Genomic DNA, 18,820 nt, shown 5'->3' on the forward strand with positions numbered 1-18,820 from the left:
ATTATTCGCCGAAGGCGAGGTGAATATCGCTAAATAATTATAGGTGAATGATGGTTTTAGTATAATAAGGCGATTTTTTTGAAAATGAATCTGTTGTAGAAAATACATGTTTTACAAACGTAAAAAAATATCTTGATAGTTTTAGAGCGATTTAAATAAAAACAATGTTTTCGCATAATTAAGTTGAAAAGCGCTCTATAATGTAGTTTTTACCTTGAAAATAGTGTTATGCCTAATTTTCTTCACTTTTTTGTGCTTTAAGTACAGTATTTTTGTCAAAATACTGTATTTCTTGATTTGTCACAATCCGTCGCCATTTTGAAAAATCCACTTATGTGATTATCGTGCAATAATCCGAGTTCCCTCGACCAATCAGAAGCTATACATGCGGAGCACCGTGCGAGGGTACAAATTCCGCCCGTAGATTAGGAATTTCAGACGGAACGCGGCAGAACATGGCGCAATCCAAAGTTGTTCAAATTCTATGTCATGGATGGTTGACGTTGGACGTTCAATGGTCATGGCACTTGCGCACGCGCAAAATTTGAAGGAGTATAGACTGGTAATTAGCAACTGGCTGATGAGCTAAGACAAAATGTCAATCAAAAATTTCAATGAAAAACGTCAGAAATTTAATTCACTGTCATTTTGCAAACTATTTAAAAAAAATTTCATAAACAGAAAATGAAAAATTTCATGAACAGAAAATATACACACTGGGAAGAGATTAAAATAATCCTAGCGGTGAAAAGGAGCAACTCGTAGTTTGTGATCCTTAATCCCAGCACATTTCTGTTTTTTCGTGGGTGCAATCGCTCTAATCCGGTATATATAATATGTTTGGCTAAAAAATTAAATTGACTCAAAGGTTACCGGTTCCAAAAGAGGTTTTATTTCCCTGTCCGTCCATGCACGGGGATATTTTTGTTTACTTTTTACTTTCCCTTCGTTGTCCACCATTTTATTTGTATTTTGAATAATTCCGGTATTGCGTAATCAAGACAAATCCGATACCATATGTATATCGATTCAATGTAGATAATCCGATACGAAAACTAATCCGGTATCATATAACTAGGGCCTTAGTGATAACGAAGGACGATAGAGCACGACAACATTAATAATTGTTTTACTTCAATTTTATGTGGATGCATGCATGAATGCATTTTATAAATTTTTATTGCAATATGGTATACCTATAATGACTTTACTTCAACAAAAGCGAATAACGGTATATATTCAGTTATAGCTATCTACCACACACCTAATAATGTCAAATTCTACACACTAATATGAATAAAGTTGCACTTCAGTAGCCAGGTTTAATTTATAAAGGAAATATAGATAAGGTAAATAAGGTCGAGACTACTGTAGACAGTGGCGTAGCGAGCCTGACGATTTAGTCCTGCTGTGCAAATTTTACGTTATTATCATTATTCGAATTCATTTCTTTAGAAATTAATTACTTTCACAGTCAGTGAACACTATGCAAAAGATTAGCATAGCCAGAAAAGTTGTCTGGCTGGCTACGCCACTGACTTTAGAAATATATTTTCCATCGTGCAATGACATTATGAGAACACTGCATGCCATTTCTTTATTATGATCTAGCAAAATGGTTTGTATATTTATATTGATCTTCGTTTTTCTTTTGAGAAAAGTCTCCAAAATTTGAGCAACTTTTTGTCCAATATTCCGTAAATAAGAGGATTCACCGAACATGAGGCGGCAACCCTCAAAACACTAGCTAAATACCATATCCAATAATATTCGGCCAGAAACCTATCTTTTCCCGCTATTTTCAAAACACGATGCACAGACATTGGAAGATTTCCAACGGCATAGCAAAGAACGGTAGAGAAACTAACAAGAAATGTTCGTCGATCTCGAACATATCGTAAGATTTTAAATGCAGAGTTACACGGCGTCATTAAGCCTAAGCTCTTCATGTATTTCTTTTGTTGTAAGAATGTCTGGTAAACCTTATAATACAACACAGCCATAAGAAATGTTGGAACGTAGTAAAGAAAGAATACGTAGTTTGCATCATGGTATCTTTTATAATTTTCGATAAAACATACGGGGATACGTGCTCCATAGCCAGCGATCAAACCAATAACGTAACCCAAACCACAAATAAATCTTAATTTCCGTCGACTGACAGCATGTTTTAGGGCGTGAACAGCTCCGTGATAACGAAGCATTGCAATGACCAACATCATGTATATTCCAGCGACGTGAAATACGAATCTCGCATTAACGTAAAAGCAATAGGCGATGGAAGTATAAGGGAAAAACTGATTTTTCACGAAATAACGGTTTATTATGGAGACAATAACGATACTCAACCATCCTAGATCACAGAACGCTAGATGCAAAACTAAGAAGTAGTAGTTGTTCTTCAACAGACGTCTTTGTCTCAATATGGAGATGATGACTAGGGCATTGCCGATGATTCCAAACACAGCAACTGAAATATAAGAATATCTGTTTGCATCATAAATGACAGTCCTTCCCATCGTCGTACTTTAGCTTTGTTAAAGTATCTATGAGTTCGTTTTGTCCGTATTAATATTCAATACATATAAATTATATATTTTTATATGTACATATATATAGCCACACAGAATGTATATATATGTCAAGTAGTTGCAACAGCCGGAACAGACAATATTACAGCAAATAATTATTACCTATGTTTGCCTACATCAATCTTAATGAAAAGTGGGAGACATCTTCTTGCCAATCATGCTTTTCTGCTTATTATCCCAAATCAAACATGAGCAATATTGATTTTCCTAATCGAATATACTTCAATGAATTTTCCGCTGATAATTTTAGCTGGCGATGTTCATACACAGTCAGAGAAAAAAATATCAAAAATTATATAGAATAATATTTCAATGTTGAAGAACATATAAATTGTGGTTGAGTATATTCATATATATCTTTTTCCATGGGAAACCGTTTAATACTCTGTTTAATTCTCCAAGAGAATAAAGTTAATTAATAATTTTGAATTGAAATAATTTTTGGAACGTCTGAAAATCCATAAGGCATGTCCACTTTCAGAGGTGGTTGGTATTTGCAGTAAATGATATCAAACTTCAAAATTTCCCACTGTGACTACTAATTAATACCAGAATTCCTTGCAGGTGTCGCAGCTTTTTACGTCATTATGCACAAGATCCATTAAAGAAATTATTATTTTATTGAATAATGCCATAAGCTATAACTATATAATTTGACAAAAGAATTTAGGATTTATGGCATTCAGTTACGACAGCCCAGGTCTGGTTAAAATATTATACTTATGCACTGAGTTTATGCGAACTTATTACAAAAAAAAACGTGTATTACAATTGATGCCAAATTTAATTACAGTACGCCCACGTCGATCATAGTAATTAAATTTTTTTATTTATTTCGTTTATTCGATTGCTTTATATATTTACTTTCAGAATCATAGAAAACCAAAAATGTTAATCGTCTACTGGACAGTCTATGGATAAGCATATATAAAACGTTTGAAAAAAATAATAGAAATAAGTCCCTCGGCGCAGTATTTTTAAGAGAAGCACATATGTATCATAAAATTTATCAGAATGCGCACCCAGATCATTGTATGACGCCATTAAGCGTGTTACTGGAAGAATGATGACGTCTATACACATCGTAAATATTTCTAGCCGATATGTATAATATACTGCCGTGTTTATTACGGATCACAGCCTCCTACCCAGGCACTTTAAATAGCAAAATATATAACGTTGCATTCAGTTTTTGTATAGAGGTTTGTTGAAAAAAGGAGAGCCCACGGGGGTGCTTGGGCTGGCTAACTTTGTTAGAACCTTTTTATCCCCAAGCCGGCGCGGAGCGACGTGCTACGCTACTAGGAATTACACCTGAGTATTGTGACAGAACATAGCGGAATCCAAAGTTGCCAAAATTCTATGTCATGGACCGTGGACATTCGATGGTCATGGTACTTCTACGCACGCGCAAAATTTGAACGAGTAAGGACTGGTGATTAGCAACTTGCTGATTGGCTAACACAAAATGTATTTTAAAAACAAACTTTTTTTAAAGAATGTCTCGTAAGCACAATATGAAATGCGGATGAAATAAAATTATACAAACGCTGGGAAAAGATTAGAGTATGATCAGAACTGGAAAAGTTAAGCGATGAAAGTTAAGCGGTGAACAACTTGTACTTTATAATCATTGAAATGGTAGGTGTCTACTTTGTTTATTTCGTGTTTGCAGTAAGAATGCATTTCACAAGCTTGGTATGTCGTTTTGCGAAGACCTAATCGACTATTTAAGGCTTTACACCATCGTTTTAACTTCAAAAAGAGTTCTTGAAAGTGTAATTTGGAGATTTGGTATAACAAATATCACTTGGAAGCTTTTATAGAGTCGACTGCAATCACTGCATGATTTCAATTATCGAAAAACAATATTCGACGTTTAGTGTTTGTGGATTTAAATTATTTTGCTGTTTTGAAGGTTTATCTAAGTCTATATGACTATAACTGCATGAAACGCTTGCAGCTGATTTCATTTCATCTTTACGACTGTGTTTGTTCCCGAAAAATGTGAAACATCAGCTATCAGTATATTGAGGTCTGGCTAGCTCAGGAAAAAAATTGCTATGTTTGAAATGGCAAGGGGTTGCTGCACGCATGTATTTCTAGTATATTTTACTATTAAAGAGCCTGAGTACGGCTACGAGGCTGGGAAAATCAGGAAGAGTATACTGATCAAGAAATTTGAAAATCTACCTTCAAAATATTTGGAGTAACTTGTTCCGGCTGCAACTAGCGATCAAGAAATATTATAACCGCCCTATTGTTATATTTCTGGTGCTTTGGATTGTACATTTCACTATCTATGAACTCACAGGTTCTAGCGTTAAACAATGTATACAAACTTCGGCGAATGTAGCCGGAATGTCAATTTTGTCTGAATTTTTTAGCCATGTCCTCACATGAACTATGACCCCCCAAAAAATGGTATCATATATCACTATGAAATATGCTCATGGTCTGAAAGCATTCCTACGCAAATTTCGATGATGCTAACGATTATGATAAGTAGGGTCTCGTGGACCCTAAGACGTTAAAAAAAGTCGAAAATTCCAGAAAATTAAAATACCGTCTGTCTGTTAACACGCTAGGTTCAGCCCTGGTGCTATAAACAAGACTTTGCGTTCCGACTCCAAGCGCGGTCCGAAATCATATTCCGCGTTTTTTCCGAGGAATCTTCAACCATAAAAATGTAAATATTTATATTGGTTGCGCAACTTGTATGCATTTACCCTACAAGCCAAAACACACTTCTTCGTTGGCAAGACGAAACCCGTACTCAAAAATCAACGAAAGATAGCAACCATAGAAAAAGAGAAATCATGTATAATATGAAAAATTCCAAAGTTCAGGAGCCAAGCCCTGCTCTGACATTGTTAAAAGAAAAGATGTCACATTTCATGACGGTCGAAGGGATCGAATATGCCATGAAATTTGTTCCTCGTTCGACTGATGTGATTATTAGCACTTCGCCGAAATGTGGCACGACCTGGATGCAACAGATTCTCCATCAACTACGAAGTGGTGGCGATATGAGCTTTGCGATATCGGCGAGCAAGTGCCATTCATTGATTTGTCTTATTTTATTGGGCAAGATCTCGATGCCGAACACAAATATCAACCGAGATGTTTCAAGACCCACTTCCCATATGAAAGCTGCCCCAAAGGCGCAAAGTATATCGTAATCTTTCGTGAACCCTGCGCCGCATTCTACAGCTCGTATAACTTCTTACAAGGAAATTATTTTCAATCTCAAGAAATATCAGTTGACGAATTTGTGCGAAGCTTTCATCTGTCTGCAACTGGTGTGGGTTCAAATTACTTCAAGCATTTACTAAGCTGGTGGCCACATAGATACGATTCCAATGTGTTGTTTCTGTTTTATGAAGAAATGCTGGAAGATTTGGAAAGTTCAGTAAGAGCGGTTGCATCCTTCATAGGCATCGATGATGAAGCACGTATAGCGAATGCTGTGAAGATGAGCAAATTTGATTTTATGAAACAAAACCAAGACAAGTTTGCATCGCATCTCGTATCTCGTTCTCGAAATAAAGCAATGGGGCTCCCTGAAGAGACCCGGTTGCAACGCATTGCGACAGGCTCTGCTACGAAAGCCCTCGAGATGATGGAAGAGTGTACCAAAGAAGATATTCAAAAAATGTGGACTGAGATGATTGCAGAAGAAATTGACTTTAAAAATTATCAGGAGTTTAGAGAGACTTGGAAGAAGCATTTCCTTGTAAAAGAACACAAAAACTAAGTAACCCAGGACAGCTAATAACCGCATTCGTATAACCTTGCTGAAAATGATTTTAACATTTGAGAATCTAAACGTGAATTGGGCAATCTATATTCCAAAATTATCAACGTAATATAAATTCCATGCAGAAAAACCCGCCACTACAAACAAACGGAACGAACTCAACTTCGCACCGCCCAAAGGACACGACGTGTAGCGGTGTAGCTATGTCGCAGTGACATAAAAAATATAAACGTAAAGCACATGGAGTGTTAATGAATGTTAATTTATTTTAGCCAGATATAACTTTATAATATGGGTATACCAACCTCGTTCCCAGGGCATTATTACCTCTGTTTGCCAACATCAATTTTAATGAAATTCTTCTTCTTGCCAATCATGCTTTTCGGGTTTAACATGGGCAATATTGATTTTTCTAATCGAATATACTTCAATGAATTTGGCGCTGAAGTTTTAACTGGGCGATGATCATACACAATCAGAGAAAAAATATCTAAAATTATATACAATAATATCTCAAAGTTGCAAGAACATATAAATTGTGATTGAGTATATACAGATAAATCTTTTTGCATGGGAAACCGTTTAATACTCTGTTTAATTCTCCACGAGAATTAACTTAATTAATAATTTTGAATTGCAATAATTTTTGGAACGTCGAGCTCTGAAAATCTATAATGTGCACCTTCAGAGCTCCTTAAAAGCGTTTTCAGGATAATCACGGCTTGGTTGGTATTTGCAGTAAATAATATTAAACTTCAAAATTTACCGCTGGGCTACTAATACATGCAGAATTCCTTGCAGGTGTTGCAGCTTTTTACGTCATTATGTAGAAGATCCATTAAAGAAATTATGATTTTTGTTGAAAAATGTCATAAGCTATAACTATATAATTGATAGAAGGATTTATTGCATTCAGTTACGACAGGTCTGGTTTAAATATTATACTTATGCACGGAGTTTATGCGAACTTATAAAGTGTATTACAATTAATGCCAAATTTAATTACAGTGCGCCCATGCACGTCGATCATAGTAATTAATTTGTGTGTGTTTATTTCGTTTATTCGATTGCTTTATATATTTACTTTCAGAGTCTTAGAAAACCAGAAATTTTAATCGTCTGCTGGACAGTCTATGGATAAGCATATATAAAACGTTTAAAAAAATAATAGAAATAAGTCCCTCGGCGCAGCATAAAAATTATCATTGCGCACCCATATCATCATATGACGCAATTAAGCGTGTTAATAGAAGAATGGTGACGTCTATACATCGTAAATATTTCTAGCCGATATGTAATATACTGCCGTGTTTATTACGGATCACAACCTCCTACCCAGGCGCTTTAAATAGCAAAATATATAACGTTGCATTCAGTTATTGTATAGAGGTTAGCTGAAAAAAGGCGAGCGCACGGGGGTGCTTGGAGTGACTAACTTTGTTAAAACCAGCCGAAGCACCCCGTGCGCTCGCCTTTTTATCCCCGAGCCGGCGCGCAGCGACGTGCGAGGGTACTAATATTTAGTTAGTTAGTTAAAGCATTTATTTAATCACGATATAAAGATACAGCAGACGCTGATAGAGTCGTGAATATATAGATATTATACAATATCAATATCTATAATATTACTAATTTAATTAATGTTACTATTTATACTAAAAATGAATAGATAGAGTTACAATTAAAACATTGAGTCTCTTAATTCTAAATTAGCTACAGACTGTGAGAACAGCCGATTGTTTTCTATTTCTCTTGTCTCATTTTGTAAGTTATTCCACAAAACTGAGCCCTTATAGGTAATTAGCCTGCGCACAGACGTAATGTAGACGTAAAATATGTATTTTACGTGTACATTACGTCTGTGCGCAGGCTAATAGGTAATTGACTTCTTCATAATTTCAGTCCTCACTCTCGGTAGCCTTAGACAATTCGTTTCTCTTAAATCATCTAGCGAACGTTTTACTATCAGATCAGACATAATTGTTGGAACATTTTTGTAGTAAATTTTTTGAATCAGTTTCGCCAGCGATTCAAGATACATTTGTTTTAATGTTCTCCATTTGTGAACTGTAATTACATCTCTAGGGGCTGTTTAAATGGAGACCGGGCCAGCCCGGTAAGTGAGATTTTTTATTGCGTTTATATGCAAACTGGGCTGGCCCGTTTATTGGGCAAGCCTGCATGCAGGACAATCCAACAAGGTGGAATGCTTTTCGCGCCTTTTTACAAAAAAGGCGCGACCAAAACTTTTCGTTGTTCCAATGGTGCTTTCTGACGAGTTTTACTATTATGATGCTACAACTTTATAGGGCTTTAATGCTTTGGAAAATACATATGAAGCAGCAAGAAGAGGCAATTTCTATGCTTTTGTTACGAAAACAAAGCTATTGGCGTAGAAAGTGGAAGAACAAGTACGATCGTACTATAGTAGACCAGGTACTGCGTGACCGAGAATTGCATTGTACTTACAACAATGGAGAGGAGAATGTATTTCTAATCGTTTGCGTTTACTTATATGTATATAGGCTGAATATTAATGATATGTATATATTATTTGCTGCAAATATAGTCAAGAATTGCTTGTAACTTGCTTCAAAGGTCAAAAGTAAAAATTCGAACTCCGTCAATCGATGCGGAATATTGCTTAGAATAATTGTGCCAAGCTTCATTCCGATCAAGCAAGTAATGCTAGAGCCTTAGGGTTTTTTTAAAGAGTGTCGCCCCCTAACAACAGCAACAACAACAACACAACAACAACAACAACAACAACAACAACACAACAACACAACAACAACAACAACACACAACAACAACAACAACAACAACGACAACAACAAGATTAGTAGCGGTTAGGGACCAGTTCCTGGTCCAAAAATAGACAGAGATACTTACGGCGAAAGAAACGCAGCTGTTGGCATATTCCTGGAGGAACAGATTTATGGTGGGATAACATATTGAACGGAGTATCTCCAGAAGAGTCATGGAAAAAAAATTTCGTATGTCAAGGGAAGATTTTATGGAACTATAGTGACAGAACTGAGACCTTTTATATCGCCTGCACCTGGATCACCAAACTACCGAAGCCTTACCGCGGAAAAGAAACTAGCAATCACATTGTACTACTTGAAAGATTCAGGCTCGCTAAACATGACAGCTAACAGCTTTGGTGTAGCTACTTGCACTACTTCATGTGTTATACTTCAAGTTTGTACAGCTTTATCAAAACATCTTGGACCGAGATATATACACCTTCTTGTGAATAATGAGGAGATGAAACAGAAAGTTGCTGAATTTGAATCGAAATTTGGGATGACACAAGCTTTTGGGTGTATCGACGGCACCCATGTTCCAATTAAGCGCCCTATAGAGAACTCACAAGACTTCTTTTGTTACAAACAGTATTTCTCAATCACTGCTCAAGCTGTCTGTGACTATAAGGGATTCTTTATGGACGTGGAATGTATGTAGCCTGGCAGCGTGCATGATGCAAAAGTATTTGCTAATTCTTCAATCGACCATAAGTTAAGAGGAAATAAGCTGCCTACAACATTCCAGTTCCCTGTTGAAGGTGGAGCCAAAATACCAAATTACTTGATTGGGGACCCAGCCTATCCTCTTCTACCATTTTGTATCAAGGAATATGAATCATGTTCAAATAATCAGCAGGTTATTTTCAACAACATGCTCAGATCTGCACGGAACCCAATCAAATGTGCATTTGGACGCCTTAAGGCCAGGTGGTCAGTTTTGACCAGGAAAATGGATCTTAAAATTGAAAGCATCCCAATGGTCATACATGCATGTTTTGTCCAGCACAATTTTTGTGAAAAAAGAAATTCATATATAGAGGATGACCTCGTACGGTTTCAACCTGATGCCATAGGGCAAAATGAAGCTCAATATACAAATATCCCAGACCTGATTTACTCCCTCAATACAGGAGAGGGTGCTGTTGTGAGAAGAACTCTCACAACACTGATTCTCAAGTTCTATTTATGTATACATGTCTTTAAAATGTTCATATGAAAAATGTCAAGCAATTAAGGTTCTATTTATGTATACATTTCTTTAAAATGTTCATATGAAAAATGTCAAGCAATAGGTTCTATTTATGTTCGAAATCCACCATCAAATATTTACTTGAAATAATATGTGGTATTGTCACTTTCTGATTCTGGTGTAATTTGTAAATTCAGACACGGTGTATATGAACCACTAGTTGATATTTGATGCATCATATGGGATCGGGGTGGGTAATCAAACTGTTGTGGTTGCTGCTGCTGATGATAAAATACATTCTGGTTGTAGGGTTGGGAAATACCTTGCCCTTGGGGTTGCTGGTTTTGCTGCATAATTGCTCTAGATAGCATTTCAATAGAATGGCTAATACCTGCACCAAGTTGAGTCATAGACTTGCCAATAGATTTTACACTGTCACCAAACTTCCCTGACGATTCATGCATAACGTCAGTAAGATGCTTTTTGAATTTTGAATCTTCTTTTGCTTCTTTCAAGAGCAAATGATCTTGCTGAGCTGCTGATAAGTTACGTTCCCGGTTCTTGTGTTTATTATCAATCAACTGTGGCACACAACCCAGTTTCCGCTTACTTTGGCTATAGATACTTGCGTTGGCTGATTCTTTTACACCCTGTTTTTCACCATTATCATCGAATTCATCCTCCTCTTCAAGTTCTTCTATCTGAATTTGCTGGTCAATTGCATCATACCTGACTTCATCCTCATCAGTTTGTGGATCATCCAAGAAATCATCTCCTTTAACACCATATGGAAGAGGTCTAGTGTTAGGAGAGCCACCCCATATTAAAACAAGTTTATCGTAAAATTCGAACACGATCTTTCCACTTCCCCTTCTAGTGCCTGCTACGACTGCCTTGGCGAAATTTTGCCTTATCACCTTGACCTTTTCTTGTTTTTGCTTGGTTCCCTTCTCAATAAGCTCCTTGGACTTCTTGTGTTGCCTTTTAGTTTCATCTTTCTCCTCTTTTGATAGTTCTTTAAAGTTACTTGGAAAAGGAGTTGAGGCACGGGGTCCAAATAGCGAAATTTCATCCTCGTAAACTGTCGACATTGCTAGGCGAAGCTCTTTGTACTGCATCTGTTTGTCTGCATCAAAATCAATAAAGAATCCAGTAGATGCTCTACCATATCCAGCAGCCATTTAAAGTTCTTTCGTTTGGGTTTTTGGACCTATTTACTTTTTCGGCAACTACTGAAGACACAGAAGCTTCACAGGTTTCGGCCATTTTGAATAACCACATGGAAAAACGTACACGATGCGCATGTGTACATTGCGAGTTCTCATCCCGGCAACCGGACCAGCCCGCTTGCGTGCGTTTATATGGGAAAATCATCATCTCAATAAGTGAGATCTCACTTTTTCAAAGCGAGATATCGGCAAGCGGGCCAGCCCGTTTGGCCATATAAACGCAAAACATATTTTTTATAAAACCTACAATGTAGTGAGATCCCGCTTACCGGGCTGGCCCGCTTACCGGGTCTCCATATAAACAGCCCCTTAGTCGGCATGTGCCAATCAAGGCAATTGATAATTTTAGTTGCCCTCACATGCATTTTTTCAAGGTCATCAAATAAAGTTTTGTTACACGACCCCCACAAAACGATGCCATATGTCAGTGACGGAAGTATGACCTTATAATAGAAATCAAGTCTAACTTTCTTTGGCAGGAAATACAAGGACTTTAAAAGACTAATTTTCTGAGAAAATGCTTTCGTTAAATCCAGCACGTGTTTGGTCCATTTCAATTCATCATCCAACTCCATCCCCAAGCATCTTGTCGACCTTACTCGTTTTATGATCGAATTTCCAAGTTTTATAGCTTGCTGGGGACCGACAAATGATTTCCCTCCCATAATCATGAATTCTGTCTTACCTGGGTGAGACAACTAGCGATCAAGAAATATTATAGCTGACCTACTGTTATATTTCTGGTGTTTTAGTACTTTGCGGATTGTACATTTGACTATATATAAACTCACGAGGCTATAGTTTGAAACCATACAAACTTCGGCGAATGTAGCCGAAATGTCAATTTTGCCTGAATTTTCTAGCAACGCCCTCATTACATGAACGAATGGTATCATATATCACTATGAAATATGCTCATTGTCTGAAAGCATTCGTACGCAAATTTCGATGATGTTAGCGATTATGATAAGCAGGGCAACATGAACCCTAAGCCGTTAAGAAAACGTCGGATATTCCAAAAAATTAAAATACCGTCTTTCTGTTATCACGCTAGGAGCCTAGGATAAGTAATGGTGCTATAAACACAAGACTTTACGTCCCTACTCCAAAGGCAGTCCGGCATCATTCTCCGCGTTTTTTTCGATAATCCTTCAACCATAGAAATGTAAATTTTATATTACAACTTGCATTTACCCTCAAGCCCAAAGCACACTTCTTTGTTGGGAAACTCGTACTATCGTAATATTAGCGAAAGATAGCAACCATAGAAAAAGAGAAATCATGTATAATATGACAAATTCCAAAGTTCAGGAGCCAAGCCCTGCTCTGACATTGTTAAAAGAAAAGATGTCACATTTCGTTACAGTCGAAGGGATCGAATATGCCATGAACTTTGTTCCTCGATCGACTGATGTGATTATTAGCACTTCACCGAAATGTGGCACGACCTGGATGCAACAGATTCTCCATCAACTACGAAGTGGTGGCGATATGAGCTTTGCAGATATTGACGAACATGTGCCGTTCATTGATTTGGCTTATTTTGTTGGGCAAGATCTCGATGCAGAACACAAATATCAACCGAGATGTTTCAAGACCCATTTCCCATGTGAAAGCTGCCCCAAAGGCGCAAACTATATCGTAATCTTTCGGGAACCCTGCGCCGCATTCTACAGCTCATACAACTTCTTCAGTCAAGGAAATTATTTTCAATCTCAAGAAATATCAGTTGACGAATTTGTGCGAAGCTTTCATCTGTCCGCAACTGGTATGGGTTCGAATTACTTTAAGCATTTACTAAGCTGGTGGCCACATAGAAACGATCCCAATGTGTTGTTTCTGTTCTATGAAGAAATGCTGCAAGATTTGGAAAGTTCAGTAAGAGCGGTTGCATCCTTCATAGGCATCGATGATGAAGCACGTATAGCGAATGCTGTGAAGATGAGCACGTTTGATTATATGAAACAATACCGAGTAAAGTTTATGAATCACCTCGTATCTCGTTCTCGAAATAAAGCAATGGGTTTCCCTGAAGAAACCCGGTTGCAACGCGTTGCGTCAGGCCCTGCTACGAAAGCCCTCGAGATGATGGAGGAGTGTACCAAACTAGATATTCAAAAAATGTGGACGGAGACGATTGGTAAAGAATTGGGCTTTCATGATTATAAGCAATTCAGAGAGACTTGGAAGAAGCATTTTCCTGTAAAAGAATACAAATCTGAGTAAATCGGAAGGGGGCCTACTAATAACCGACAACAATTAACCGACAACAACCCTCGTTACAAGCTTTCTGTCAATAATTTTAAGACAGTAAAATTTTATCTAGACATAATATTGTAATATTGATACTTTATTTACTAGACAGGTCGTCATGCATATCACATTAGATATACTTCGAATATTGATTAGCTTCTGAATAATAGCCACAAGTGGGAGGTTTTCTATATTAAAACACCTTTTCGGTTGGTCCTAATGTCGGGGGTCATAGAAGGGACCGTTGCTTAAATTGAATATCTCTGCAAATATTTGGGCTAAAGATGCCGGAATACCACCAAACGATAGCGCTTGAAGAGGTCATATAAATGCTATATTCAAATCAGCAGATAGTTATAAGCCTCACTTGTAATTAAGTCAAAATACCAGCTTGAGTTTTTATCTCAAATTACTTCCCCATGGCAACCATACACTTTTCGAAATTCCATGTTTCTTGATATACTTTGTTCGCTGTTGTCTTTAGACTGTCTGAATTTTGCCTATTATCATTCTGTTATAACTTTGATGCTTTTTTGGATTAGGATGTGCAAAACAATCAAAGAAATAACCATTTTAAGATCTAAGCGATGACCCTTGATGAGCGTTGCTAAGTGTGTGCTTAGTGCTTGCTCAGAATGTTGTCACGTGGTTCAAAAATGTGACAAAAGTCTGTGGTGCCCACCCCCTAGGGTCATTTTGACCCTAAATATCGATTCCTGGCGTAAAATTGGACCAAGGAGTCAGTATTAATGTTTATGTAAGAAATCGGCAAAAATCGTCTAAAAGCACGATTTTGAAGCTAAATATATCAAAACAAAACCGAGGCGAAGGCGACTTTTCAACTCCGTCGCTGACGCCGGAGTAATAATTATCATATTCGTTTGTTTAAAGATGATATAAAGTCCGTTCTGCGCATATAGGGTGAGTAAAAAAAACTGACACCTTTGAAATTCAAATTAGCCCCGAACTTATGGCTGGAATTAGACAATTCCCATGACAGAACCCTGCGCCGCATTCTACAGCTCAATCAACTTCTTTCAAGGAAGTTATTTTCAATCTCAAGAAATATCAGTTGACGAATTTGTGCGAAGCTTACATCTGTCTGCAACTGGTGTGGGTTCGAATACTTCAAGCATTTACTAAGCTGGTGGCCACATAGAAACGATTCCAATGTGTTGTTTATGTTCTATGAAGAAATGCTGGAAGATTTAGAAAGTTCAGTCAGAGCGGTTGCATCCTTCATAAGCATCGATGATGAACCACGTATAGCGAACGCCGTGAAGATGAGCAAATTTGATTTTATGAAACAAAACCAAGACAAATTTGCATCGCATCTCGTATCTCGTTCTCGAAATAAAGTAATGGGGTTCCCTGAAGAAACCCGGTTGCAACGCGTTGCGACAGGCTCTGCTACGAAAGCCCTCGAGATGATGGAGGAGTGTACCAAACTAGATATTCAAAAGATGTGGATTGAGACGATTGCTAAAGAATTGGGCGTTAAGGATTATAAACAATTCAGAGAGACATGGAAGAAACATTTTCCTCTAAAAGAATACAAATCTGAGTAAATCGGGACGGGTCCTACGAATAACCGACAACAACCGGCGTTATAAGCAGGGACGTAGTAGGGCCGTAGCTAGACCGCTCAGTTGGGAGGCTGTATATTCATATATCAATGTTTATCTACTGCGGGAACAACAGCGTACAAAAGAAATCAGTCGGGCATAAGATGAATTTATGAATATACACCCCCTCCCAATTAAGCTTCTGCCTAAGGCCCTGGTTATAAGCTTTAGGTCAATAATTTTAAGAAAACAAAAATTTATATAGACATAATATTGTAATATTGATACTTGATTTGCCAGACAGGTCGTCAATATTCCAAGCATATCAAATGCTTCGAATATTGATTAGCGTCTGAACATTACTAGCTACAAGTGGGAGGTCTTCTATTAAATAATTATCATATTCGTTTGTTTGACAAAGCATGCATATTTTGGTCATGTAATTTGTGCTGTGATATCGTGTATATAGTTATAAATATGTTGCCATGGCCCATGTACATGTATGTAACCTTTTACAATGTAACCTGTGAATATGATTGATAAACTGTAATGATAGCTTCCCAAACTGTGGAATTAGCTAAATAACTAAGTTCTATATACAAGAAATTTACAGGGAATTCACACAGAGTGCATGACTCTGCAAACTGCAGCAAATACCCGTAATTTGCATAGCAGCTACTGCTGATTTGCATCTCAATTCCTATGTCTGTGGAACGTATTATGCTCCGGGGATTTAAAAATTCGTTTTAACTGGCATGTATAATGGTAATTCGAATAACCACACGATGACACGAAGTCGAGTTAAATTTAATTATGCAAAATAAGTTCTCTATGAAATTCCTTTCTATTATGTTCACGCACTTGACTCAACTAAAAAATGTGATGAAAATACAATACTTTAGGCGTTTGCAGTTATTGTAAAACATTCTGTTCTAAACTGAACAAAATGTACACACGCTTTAGTTTTTGCTAAAAGACGAAGTAAACACAACGCCATTGCCCAACAAAAACATCGGTGTACACATGCATATACTAATCAGAACACATTGAACGCTATCATATACACATGCAAAAACGCACAAATTGTAACAATTCTGCAGCAGACTTGTAGCGCGAGGTTGTTGGAACAAGCTTATTATAAGATTTTTTCGCATGGCTTGTCGGCCTTGTCCATCTTGTTGTCAAGTTCCTACAGACCTACAGCAGACATGCTACAAGCTTGATGACTTCTATACAGTTATGGTAGTTCTGTTGCAAGTTGTTCCAACAACTTGTTATCAAGCTATACAGATCATGAACTTGTCAACAATTTATTAGTAACAAACTTGCTAAAACTTGACAAAACAATTACATTGCTAAAGCCCCGCACAGACGAGCAAGTTTTCCTTGACAAGTTTTTTGACACGTTCACTTGCTCGTGTGTACGACGAACAAGTTTTCCTTGACAAGTTTTCCTTGACAAGTTTCATTTGTTCGTGTGTACGTAAAAAAATTTTTCTTGACAAGTTTTACGAGTCCGCATTACTGAAGTACGTAAATATATTGATGAATATATTGATGCGCAGTAGCCTACTGCGCATTTCCTTGTCAAGTTTTCCTTGACGGCCGTACACACGAACATTTTTCCTTGTTGAAAAGCTGGCATGACTAGCTTTTGAACAAGGCTCCTTGTCAAGGAAAAATTGTCAATTTTCGTGCGTACACACGGGCAAATAAAACTTGTCAAGGAAAACTTGTCAAGGAAAACTTGCTCGTCTGTGCGGGGCTTAAAACTTGTTGACAAACTTGCTACAAGGTTGTTGCGATCACAACTTGTTGACAAAGAAGTGAGATTTTTACATGCATGTGTATTCAATATTCCCATACACGTCCTACACTCAGTTCAATGCTAATTCTTGTTTGTACATATCTTCTTCACGTCCGTAAGTTAAGACTATCTTCTGCCATCCCTGACTGAATGAGCCGAAAAGTCTTCTTTTGCAAAGTATTAATCCTACGTTTTTGGGACGTTTGAGGCATATATTGGTGGAGAGATATTTCATTTTGTGCAGTGTTGCTGACAGTGACGTTAACAGCTCAGTCTCGAACTTTGTTACAGAAATTTGGTCTCAACGCCACGAAGTTGGTCTCAACGCCACGAAATATGCTTGTGATAGCTTTCGGATCGGCGCTGCTACGACCTCAGCCTCGGCTAACTTGCCTGCTTGGCTGATCAAAACATTGGGTCTTCCGATTGTTTTGAACGTTACATTCAAACACCTCACACGTCCAATATTTCAAAAGGTTTATTTCCTATTTAGGGGAGAGAGCTCCTTCGTCTACGGGGATACACATTCTGTGTATTGTGGGAGGAAGCGCTCCTGATTGTCGCGTTCAAACTCATAGACTCAGCATTAAGTTGTATTGTAATCATAGATCAGTCAAATCGTATACTGTCCAACTAGCGTGTGCGGTTGGTCAGGTTGATATCTTAGAGGCTAGCTACCTCTTTCATGGTATGTGGCGTGTGCGCATACATGACATCATGCGCAGTTGTGCGCAGTTGCAGAGTACTAATGGGGAGGACCCCAAGACAACGATTTAAGGCCATTTAAGAACGAGTCTATGGAATCCTATCCAAAGAATCGCACATCCTATAGGAGTGCTACCCCCAAGGACCCTTCTCCCACAAAAAACGCGTGCATGTGTGTATGTGTAAAGTTTTACGCAGAAAACCCGCTTGCTAGTAACATATGTGCGTTGTTAAAATAATTATGGAAATAAGTAATTATATTGTTACATTACAAAGTCATATGGTAAAACGCGGATAGGACTGGACTCGGAAAACGTGGACTAGACGACTGCTTTTGCCTTAATAGACCTTATGTTGGGCCTAAAAATTGTTAAATTTCATTTCACCTCGCTGGGAACTGAAAAAAACTATGGCAAATTACCTTTTTTTATGTGCTGAGTCCATTTCTGAAAAGTTCCGACTCCTACCGCCTGCAGTTTTTTTAAAAAATGCGTTTCAAGTTTCTCTCATTTCAAACTCATCTGTCAACATTTACGCCATTTTGAATAATCTAAAGTCAATTAAGTCATATCAAAATTATTTTCCATCCCTCACAATACTGATTTAGTCCACCCCAGTTTCTTCATTTTAACTTGCGCTGCCTTTTGAAATGTGTAAATGAGTTTCTCAAAGTTTCGCGTGATTTTTTGTGTTTTGCTCGGGCCTTTTATCAAAAGAGATTTTACTGTAGAGTGAGAGTTTTACGGTAACTGAAAAGTCTTGCAAATTTGCAATAATAAAGGCTGTAATAAACAAACCAGAAATGTAAGTACTATAACAAAATGCCAGCTAATAATGATCGCATATGCACAATTCATTTTGATGGCAAAAAAGGAGATTTAAAATTTACTGAAGGAACTTTAGCCAAAGTA

The 18,820-nt window shown here is 37.5% G+C and overlaps 1 protein-coding gene across 1 annotated transcript; it reads left to right on the forward strand.

Annotated features, from left to right (window-relative positions):
* The first annotated feature begins 12,854 nt into the window (after nt 1-12,854).
* LOC114539555 (amine sulfotransferase-like) lies at nt 12,855-13,811 on the forward strand. Its single transcript, XM_028560191.1, has one exon. The coding sequence runs from the start codon at nt 12,861-12,863 to the stop codon at nt 13,803-13,805; it is 945 nt and encodes a 314-aa protein (XP_028415992.1). The 5' UTR covers nt 12,855-12,860; the 3' UTR covers nt 13,806-13,811.
* Nucleotides 13,812-18,820: the final 5,009 nt, after the last annotated feature.

Source organism: Dendronephthya gigantea, unplaced genomic scaffold, assembly GCF_004324835.1.
Source record: "Dendronephthya gigantea isolate DGI-Jeju-01 unplaced genomic scaffold, DenGig_1.0 000206F, whole genome shotgun sequence".
Lineage (NCBI taxonomy): Eukaryota > Metazoa > Cnidaria > Anthozoa > Malacalcyonacea > Nephtheidae > Dendronephthya > Dendronephthya gigantea.